The sequence below is a fragment of the Melitaea cinxia genome, chromosome 2, assembly GCF_905220565.1.
Source record: "Melitaea cinxia chromosome 2, ilMelCinx1.1, whole genome shotgun sequence".
Lineage (NCBI taxonomy): Eukaryota > Metazoa > Arthropoda > Insecta > Lepidoptera > Nymphalidae > Melitaea > Melitaea cinxia.
The window spans coordinates 9,392,564-9,403,088 of record NC_059395.1 but is presented as its reverse complement, the minus strand read 5'-3'; the positions used below and the strand labels follow the sequence as shown (position 1 = coordinate 9,403,088).

At 35.3% G+C, this 10,525-nt stretch overlaps 1 protein-coding gene across 1 annotated transcript in view; it reads right to left on the bottom strand.

Moving 5' to 3' along the window:
• The window catches only part of LOC123659377 (flap endonuclease GEN), a 14,388-nt gene extending 5,956 nt beyond the window's left edge, over positions 1 to 8,432 (bottom strand). The window contains exons 1-6 of the mRNA XM_045594595.1: positions 8,249 to 8,432; positions 8,077 to 8,171; positions 7,795 to 7,996; positions 7,474 to 7,563; positions 4,048 to 4,201; positions 2,673 to 2,805 (exon numbers count right to left, since the gene is read on the bottom strand). Of these exons, the coding sequence (XP_045450551.1) occupies positions 2,673 to 2,805; positions 4,048 to 4,201; positions 7,474 to 7,563; positions 7,795 to 7,996; positions 8,077 to 8,171; positions 8,249 to 8,311 (737 nt within the window). The 5' untranslated portion in view covers positions 8,312 to 8,432. The remainder of the gene's footprint in view (positions 1 to 2,672; positions 2,806 to 4,047; positions 4,202 to 7,473; positions 7,564 to 7,794; positions 7,997 to 8,076; positions 8,172 to 8,248) is intronic.
• Positions 8,433 to 10,525: the final 2,093 nt, after the last annotated feature.

Here is a 10,525-nt window from a genome sequence, read left to right as displayed (position 1 = left end):
AGAGCGCCGACACGGTACGTCGGAGACGCGGGTTCGAACCCCGCTGGAGCGGTCAATTTTTGATATGATATTCAAAATGTTTAGAATTCCTAATGTGGGTAACACAAAAATAAAATCTTAGATATTAAAAATAGCACGGTGTCGTCTCCTGTCAAAGATTTTCATTGTAATATGAAACTTTGAATAGTTACGGGTTTCTGTAAAGAGCTCACTATAGACGGCGCCACGGTTCGCTTAAACCGAAATTAAAAAAATTATCATATCGAAAATTTCGCTCGAGCGGGTGCATCGTTCCATAGCTTAATTGGCTAGAGCGCCGACACGGTACGTCGGAGACGCGGGTTCGAACCCCGCTGGAGCGGTCAATTTTTGATATGATATTCAAAATGTTTAGAATTCCTAATGTGGGTAACACAAAAATAAAATCTTAGATATTAAAAATAGCACGGTGTCGTCTCCTGTCAAAGATTTTCATTGTAATATGAAACTTTGAATAGTTACGGGTTTCTGTAAAGAGCTCACTATAGACGGCGCCACGGTTCGCTTAAACCGAAATTAAAAAAATTATCATATCGAAAATTTCGCTCGAGCGGGTGCATCGTTCCATAGCTTAATTGGCTAGAGCGCCGACACGGTACGTCGGAGACGCGGGTTCGAACCCCGCTGGAGCGGTCAATTTTTGATATGATATTCAAAATGTTTAAAAACTACATAATAATACGAAACAGTCATCGCAAACTATTTACCAGAAGATATAATGTGTTTTTTTGTACAATCTGTATTTGATAAGCTAGAAATAATAAAGTGATCTCATGTAAGTACTATGTTACTACGTTATTTTCACCTACACAAATAATGTTATGTACTATAAACATTAAACTAAAGTTTTATAATATCAACTAGACAATGTATGTGTGTATTATATACACATGTGTTACATATTTGCATAGCTTCGACCCTTCTCCTACATGCAGAAAGAGGGCTCATCCCAACAGTCGTATGTTACACATATTTATATTCTACAAGAAACACATTTTCGGAAAAAAAAATTAAAACCCATAAAATTGTTAACAAATTCGGAATTATGGTCGCTTTCCAAATTACTTGCAAAGGAAGCCACTGGCAGGGGTAGTAAAAAATTTAATGGCTAATGTATAAATCGTGCCATTAAAAACAGATTTGTATACTGTAGTGCTATTCTGTAAGAACATTTTCGTGTCTCGACAGCGGAATCCGCGTTGAGATATCAAATTCGTATTCATTAAAACTCGACAGTCTCGTAGCGCCACACTTGTGAGTGCGGCGACGAGTCGAACCCTGTTGCGTGAGAACGATGACATTTAATAGTATGAATTCGGTATTCTGTAAGGGGATTTACCGCTTCATACATCACAATTCGAGACTTGATTCGACACTTGACTTCATGCACATATTCTAAAATAAAGTCATAAGAAAAGAATATCGATAAAATAAACACAGCTCTAAATTGCCGCTCTTCGATTCGACACTCACTTCACATCGCTTGTGCGTACGGAATGTTTACAGAATTCCAAACCAAGGTGAAGTGGGTTCGCTTTCGAAGTGAGCGCTGTCACTCAGGTGAAGCTCGATATCGAAATTGTTATTTACAGAATAGCCCTGCTGCAGTCAATATTATGTTATCTCACTCACACAATATTTGCATCTCTGTTTCACCCTTAAGTAAAAAGGATAGTAAAATTGAAAACACTATTTTCGCTTTTCTTTTTAATCAGAAAAATAAATAGAATATTAATCAATATGTTATTTTAATTTGAGGTTATAATTTAATATTATTGTTGTTGATTTATATTATTACATTATTTAAAAAAATTAAAATTGTATATTGCTAACAAATCGCTTAATAGCCAAGGAATGAAAAATACATGTTTTCATAACTCAATTTAAAAAGATTTATATATTTTGTATTAATGTAAAATAGTGTTTACTTAACACGTTGAACATCATGAGGGAAACCAGTTGGGCCATACTTGTTTAGTCCATGGGTCCAGTTCAAAAGTCCTTATTTACAAAAAAATTATGATAAGTTTTTATTGCACTACCATACTCATTCTTAAAGATCTTACTTTATTTTTCCTTACACTATATTATGTCATATATATGTCAGGACGCCGCGTTGGCGCAACGGTCACAGCCATGGATTGTACCTGTTGCGCTGGCGGATGCGGGTTCGATTCCCGCACATGACAAACATTTGTATTGGCCATACTGGTGTTTGCCGTGATCTGGATGTTTGTGCAGTCCTTGTGGGTCTCCCCACCGTGCCTCGTAGAGCACGTTAAGCCGTCGGTCTCGGTTGTTATCATGTACACCTGATAGCGATCGTTACTCATAGTAGGGAATATATCCGCCAACCCGCATTGGAGCAGCGTGGCGGATTAAGCTCTGATCCTTCTCCTACATGGGGAAAAAGGCCTATGCCCAGTAGTGGGATATTACAGGCTGAAGCGTAATATATTATGTCATATTTTTCGGAGTCATATTTTTTAAGTTGACTCTGGGTTGTGTTCATGTGGTGTCCCCCGCGGCACCAACGGAATAATTATGTGTCGACTACATGGTGGACACCACACCCATGGCCCAAACAGAATGTTAATAATAAAATTAAGAAGTAGACTCTTATATTACATTACCTGTGTATTACTTGATCTTCAGGTACAGTGTGAAGGAAATTAACAGCGGTAGTAATTGAAGATCCACACGCGCCAACGCCATAATCACAGCCGCAGAGCAGAGCCAGGGCTACCATTTTATTACGCCCAAAACCTTAACATAATATTAACTTTTGTCTAAATTATATTTCAGCTTTAAAATATTTTCATATATCATGCCGAGTAACATTTGCCAAACCTAAACAAGTCAACAGATTTATATCACTAGTTTCTGTAAAAATCACAGAATACTATTCTATCAAATAATTTAAAAATTTATGCTGTAAATCTCATTTAGGAAGGACTCGAAAAAGAGACTAAACGAATTGAGGAAACATTTCTTTATAATAAATTATAATATCAAGCAGTACTAAACACACTGTTAACATAAAACGGGTCTTTAAAAATTTGTAAAATTTTTAACGGATTTCCAAAAAAAGAGCAGATTTTCAATTCGATAGCATTTTTTTTAAATATATTTTACCTCAGTACTGTTTACTAAGTCGGCCAATTTCGATTATTCTTTTTCTAATTGGTAGGTAGTGCTTGCTATCCCATTTAAATGTAATCGAAATCTAACTAGTACTTTTTGAGTTATCTCTAATAATGCGTATTTACTTGACTATTTTTAACAGACTTCCAAAAAAGGAGGAGGTTCTCAGTTCGACTGTATTTTTTTTTTTTTTTTATGTATGTTACATCAGAACTTTTGACCGTGTGGACCGATTTCGACAATTTTTTTTTAATCGAAAGGTAGTGTGTGCCAATTGATCCCATTTAAATTTATTTGAGATCTAACAACTACTTTTCGAGTTATATCTAATAATGCGTTTTTACTTGACGCTTTTTTCGTCGACCTACGTTGTATTATACCGCATAACTTTCTACTGGATGTACCGATTTTAATAATTCTTTTTTTGTTGGAAAGGGGATATCCCTAGTTTGGTACCATGATAAGGAAACCAGGATCTGATAATGGGATCCCAGAGAAATCGAGGGAAACTCTCGAAAATCCGCAAAAACTTTTTACTGGGTGTATCGATTTTGATAATTTTTAATTTAATCAAAAGCTGATGTTTATCATGTGGTCACATATAAATTTTATCGAGATCTGATAACTACTTTTTGAGTAGTCTCTGATAACGCGTAGTTACTTAACTATTTTTTCGTCGATCTACGTTGTATTACTCTTCGATGTAATTGAAGTCGGTTTTTTTTTTCGTTTGCGAGCAAACACAATTATTTCGTTTCGTATTGTATTACTGGTAAGATGTCGTTTAATTTTATTTTTGTTTGTAAGCAAAACACCATTACAAAAATTTTAAAAGAAATTTAAGTCAATTCATAAATACATTACCATTACTGTTGAACATTTTCTCAGCGTCATAGCAATCAACGGAACCCTGCATCGCGCCTCCTCCCGCCGAGCTCGACACGCTGAAGTTACGATACACTCGTTTAGCGCCGTACGCGAAACAGTCTGAATCTTGAGACACCACTGCGTCTACGAGCTATCAAGCACAATACAATAACTACATGAGAATCCATTATATAATATAATTTGTATGAGCTTAACGTTGCAAGAATTTATAAATCTCGTTTAAACTAAAGCGAATTACGATTCTTGTAAAGTTTTAGAGTTTATTGGAACCGACTCCTCAAGAATCGATTTTCATATAAAATCCCCGGTATGAAAAATAAATATGAGTAAAATCTACTGAACGAATGACCTGAGAAACGTAATGACGTTTCTCGTAACGCCATCGAAACCAAAAAGCGGTATTTCGACCGATCCAGAGCGAAAACAGAAGGTTGAATATCTCGTGAACCGCTGGTCGTAGCGCGACGGGGTTTTTTCCATTGACAAGCCCCCGGGAAGGGCTCTACATCTGACTATAACAGGGACTCTACGTAGAGTCTGACTTGAAAAAGTCGAGTTTTCTCTACATTTTTATAGTTTAAGTTAGGATTAAGTTATCTAGGAACGGAGGCATAATTGCCTGCCTCCTTGATCGGGGACCGACTGTTTACGAGCCATCCCGTAAATATTTTTTTGTTTGGCCTGCGGTCGGATTGGAGGTCATATGCGAGTGTAGCTGCGGCCGGATCTCCGCGAAGGGGACAGCCCGCTCTGTATTCGTTGGTTGTCTCGTCCACAGCCAAGAGAATGACAGGGGACGACGTGCTTCCCCAGCTTAGGGAAGCGGTCCAAGCGAATGACGGCTGGACCAAGGTTGACAGGGTGCGCAACTCAAAAGATAAGAAAGTCGTTATGGCTTTCAGCACAAAAGAAAAGCGGAGCAAAGTGAAAGCGAGAGTGGAAGAGAAAGGCAAGGGCCTCATGATGTGTTTAAGGCCCTAAAGAACCAGAACGGGGAGCTGTTCGACGACCTTGACCAGGGTTTGGGTTCGATTCCGGAAAAAGGCCAGGAATCCGCATGCGGGCCACGTGGTGCTGGAAACCTCGCCCACCCTTTGGAATAGGATCATCCAAAAAGGATATGTGCATATTGATCTCCAAAAGGTCAGGGCTGAGGACCAGTCACCGCTGGTCCAGTGCGTGAGATGCCTAGGTTATGGCCACAGCAAGAGGTTCTGTGCAGAGTTAGCCGACGTGTGCAGTCACTGTGGCGGCCCGCACCTCAAGACTGACTGCGTGGACTGGGCGGCGGCCGTCCCACCCTCGTGCAGGAACTGTAGAAGGGCGAAGCTAGACAGCGTAGATCACAACGCGTTCAGCAACGACTGCCCGGTCAGGAAGAGGTGGGACGACCTGGCGCGATCGACGGTCGCATATTCTGGAGGGTGCGATGGTCGGCGCGGTGACACGCGAACAAGAAGTCCCAAGTCCCCTGGCGAGATACGAGCGGGACGGTCTGTGTGGGTTCTGGCTTCGGAAGAAACTTATATGTTTGTTGCGGAACAAGACCCGCGCAGAGTAAGAGGGGAGCACGCGGCCACCGACTACCGCACAGGACTTCTGCATCTGGTTGGACAGGGCAAATTTAAACCACAAAGGGTCTGCGAACTTGGTGGCGAGTCCTAATCTCAGTGTAACACGGCGGCAAGTGAATGAATCGCTCTCCATTAATGAGGCAGACAATTATGCTATTATTATATAATAAGTATATAGATAAATAGCATAGATTAAGTAGTTAATTAGGATTAGTGTAAGTCACCGAATTTGTAAATTAGCATTAGTATTTTATAAAGTTTAAATTGGGATTGAATAAGCTATTGATTTGTAAACTATTCTAAGCACAGAATAAAGTGTAAGTAGTATAACCAGTATTAACAAAATCTAAGTTTGAGATTTAGAATAACAAACAAATTGTAGTAAATAAGTAACATACATATAAGCATACAAAAAAAAATTTGTAAAGTCTACAACATTTATAATTTACTCGCAGTACTTAGTATAAAGTATTGTAAAACAACATAAGATTAAAATTGATTAAGAAATTTGTTAGAAATACATGTATAAATTAAGCAAATCAAAACTTGTTAGGATAATTTAAGCATAAAAGTAAGACTATATATATGTATATAGTATATAAGAGAGAACAAAATTGTAGTATTAAAAAATTTGTCAAAATTAAAATAGTTTGTAATGGTGATGATAACATCACCAAGACAAAAATTATAATGTATTAAACCACAACCAAAAAGAACAGCCCTGTTAAACCAAAAATATACCAAACTAAATTGTGTCTAATTATTCACCTTGTATTTAGAAATGAATAAGTAAAGTAGCCAAGTAAAACGTAGGCCTAATAGTAGTGGGGAACCCACCCCGAGTGAGAAAGAGATGAATGACAGAAAGAATAAGTATGTGGCATGAAAGTACGAGAGGCATGAAAGCGAGAACTGGTATGAAAGAGTAAACAGCAAACAACGTGCTCTGACCACTATATCGGAGGTATAGATATAATAAAAAAAATAAAAAAAACCAAAAAGGGTTCTGATAGACGACGACGTTTTTGAATAAAGTGTATAGATAGCATTATTTGATTCGTTTATTTATCATTTGATATGGTATTGATCTTTTTCTTAGACTAGTAAGCCTTTTCTGTGCCTATTTAGACAGTCGATCGAAAAAAGTAAACTCCAGTCGTCCGTCGGAGCTGACACACACACTTTTTTATTACTTAGGACATGTTTCATCAATTGCTGATAAAATCGCTAATATGACTTTCTCATAGAATTAATCAACAGGATTTAAACAAGCCTTCAGTGCCTGTTTACATCAACTATTAAACTAGAACTTTTGGATTCAAAGGTCGCGAATACAAATCTGTGCCTCCTGTAACAAATGAAACAATTCAAAAATCATAATTTTACAGGAGAGCAAAATTGGCATCAAAAAAAATCTTGTTTGTGAACTTAGTTGGGATAGGTTTAATTGGATTATCTTTTTTTGTAGTCTTCTTTTGTATGTAATTTTAAAAGTAGGTTTTAGGAAAAAATCTTTTGTTCTACTTTTTTTTCACAATTATTAAGGCCTAAAATTATGTAATAAATGATATTTGTACAGTTAATTTACTTTACACCTGTAACTTGTCTTTATATAAACTCTAGAATAATGATCCTAGCACAATATTCTTGAAACAAAATATTAAGATTATAAAATAATTGAAGACCTTTAGACTTAATTATTTTTGTTATCATTCGCTTATTCACATAATTTACCTGAATTTTACAAGTTGATACAAATTTTTGATTCAAAATGAATTCTTAGCATACCTTACACACATATTTTACCTTACATAAGTAAAATACAAACACCTTTAGCATTTAGTCTTGCACAAGTTGCTTCTGCCTCCCCTCGCCCTCTGACACATCTTACACCCATGCTTTTCAAAAGTTTCTCACACTAAAATATTATTAAAAAAAATTATGATGTGTAACAAATAATATTATAACATAATAATATTTTATTCAAATTTTACACAATATATATTTTTAAAATGCCTACACTACCTACATACTCTTTACCCCAGGTTATACATAATTGAGTATTGTATGTATTTTACATAATTGAGACCAATTATGTAAAATGTCTCAATAATATGTGTAATTCATTTATTTCTTAATTTTTTTTTACCTCATTAAGTACACCTTTAAATCGTTTCCTCGATATATTAGGTTTTGATGTTGCATTATCAGACTTTGGTGCTGTTCCTCGAAACTGTAGAGCATTTCTAGCGGCTATCACATCTTGTTTAAGCTCAGGGGCATCTCCTTCGAGCACGAAAATCGGACTTATGTCAGCAAGTAGCAAATAAATAGTTCTAAAAAAGAGATTACTGAAAAAAAGTTTTTAGGTAAGTATATGGAGTTAATTTTTTGTAAAACAAACAAAATATTTATTTAAAAAATTAGGTACCGTAAGTACAATTTTGGTTGTATGTAATAATCTGTAACATTTTGACTATCACACACCCATCCCGATAAATCTACAGCTACAGTTTCACCGCGAACCTAGAGAACAAAAATACATAGGTACATATTAATAAATATAAACAAAAATACAAAAAAGGATAATATATAATATTTACTTCGTGTAAAGACTTTTTTTCACTAAAAGGCGTTAACACTGTCCATAAGCCTTTTATGCCCATTATTATTTACACAGTCTAATTAACTCATAGATATATTATTTGAAAAAACTATTTTAACAAAGTATAAAAGTATAGATAAATTCGAATTCAACGAAATCCGTTCCAACTTCCATATTATTATTAAGCCACAGAGTATATATAGTAATACTTTGTATTATGCATTGAAGCAATCATGGAGCATAGGAAGCAATGACAATGACATTGACTTTTTTCGTTGTTGTCCTGTTTTTTAAAAACCTAAATAATACGTCTTACGCCCTGATTTCAATACGTAGGTAATTGAAATCAGGGCTTGGAATACTGGCAGACATAACATTATTTATGGAATAACGATTTATTAAATAGGAGTATTTTGTTATTATTAAAAATAATATGTTCAATAATCCGTGCGACCACTAGCGTAACTTTTTCGTAGGCCAATACTGCAGGGCTTAAGCTTGATGCTTAAGTACCTACATTGGATTCGTACCTACTTTTATTTATTTTTATCCGATCGCATAAGTTGGCGTTCATAAAATACGTGAGATATTTAAGGGGGGGAGGCGGTCGAGTCAAATCTCATCTAATTTTACATTGGAGAGAGGGGCCTCGGCAAATATCACGTATTTTTTTTTCTCATTGAAACAAAAAAAAAATTATATTATTTTGGTCCATTTAATCCAGATTGTACATGCTTAAGATTTAATCTTATATTAATTCGTTCAAAAGAAAATAATTTTATACATCTACTGACTTTCAAACTATGATATTTGTTTTATGCCAATGGCTTAGAGTGGCTAGATCAGAATGAAGTTGAAGGAGCAGATGATTTTACTGAAAATCATATGGACATGTTGGTTTCAATAGTCTCTCTTGAGACCGCTCATGATTCTCCATGGACTGAATTAGAGTAGATATTATCTTTTTAATCACAGTAGTTACGATTTAAGTATTCTATTGTTAAATTTTTAATTACAATAGCAATCCAACGCGTTTACGTAAGAAACCCACATTTTGAAAAATCTCACGTAAGATTGTGGGATGAGGAAGGGGGTTGAATAAAATCTGCTGATCTTGTGCTCCTGATATGAATAAGATGCCTTGCAGGCGTCTATAAGCTACAATAATCGCTTACCATCAGGTGACCCGTATGCTTGTTTGCCAACCTAGTTATATAAAAAAATGAAAATAAAAAAAAGATAATTTGAGAGGAGTTCATTATTGAAAGGAATTGCATTCATTCATTTATTTTAAGGGGTATGGTAACAAAATCAAAAAAAGTTGGGAAGCATCGTCTAGAATATTTTCCCATTAAGCAGGTGTTCTTATTTTTATTGTTAAAACCAACACAATAGATATTTAATTTATTTGATTCATATAAAAACTTCTCCGCATTTTAACGTCATGAATTCAATTCCAGAGAATACATTTATGGTTCTCATACGCTGTTGCCTCTTTTATAAATGCCCCGTGCGGCGAAGATTCCCGCGCGTCGAGTTGAGCAATTTTTGCACGGAGCGGCAACGTTAAACAGGTATCGGTAAAAATATCGTTATTTAGTGAATTCAGAACTAATAATATTAAAAGAGGTAAAGTTATAGGTATCATTATAATTCTAACTTATATGTAATATTGCTGGTAATGCTTAACGCTAAAAAATGTTTCCGTTATGTACCTAATTATCTTCAAAAAATTTAACAGGTGGCATTCCACGCGAAGCAGCCGAGAACTAAAAAATGTCGATGTTTCTGATTTTATTGATTTTCGAATATGTCCTCAATCCATATGTGTAATATTATTATAGTATATTGTCTGCATTATTTTATTAACGAGTTATTAGTCATTAAAGTGTCGAGTAACCAGCGGGAACGCCCTATTGTAAATGCCAATATTATGTATTTAAAAGTTATTTAACAATAAATAAGATAGAAAAGTGTTTACTTGATGAAATGAGCTTTGTGATTATATTTTTAGAAATCAAAATTTTTATCCTTTTTTTAGAAAAATGCATTTAAATTTTTAATTTTTTTTTCCATACTTGGTCTAAGTTAGGTATAACATATTCGAAAATCACTAAAATCGGAAACATCGACATTTTCTAGTTGTCGGCCGCTTCGCGTGGAATCCCGGGTATTAAGGTATCGGAAAAAAGCAATTTACTGATTTTTTATAATTGTATTTGTTAAGGTTACCAAGCCATATAGAATGTTTTTAGACTCATGTATCAAACATTGA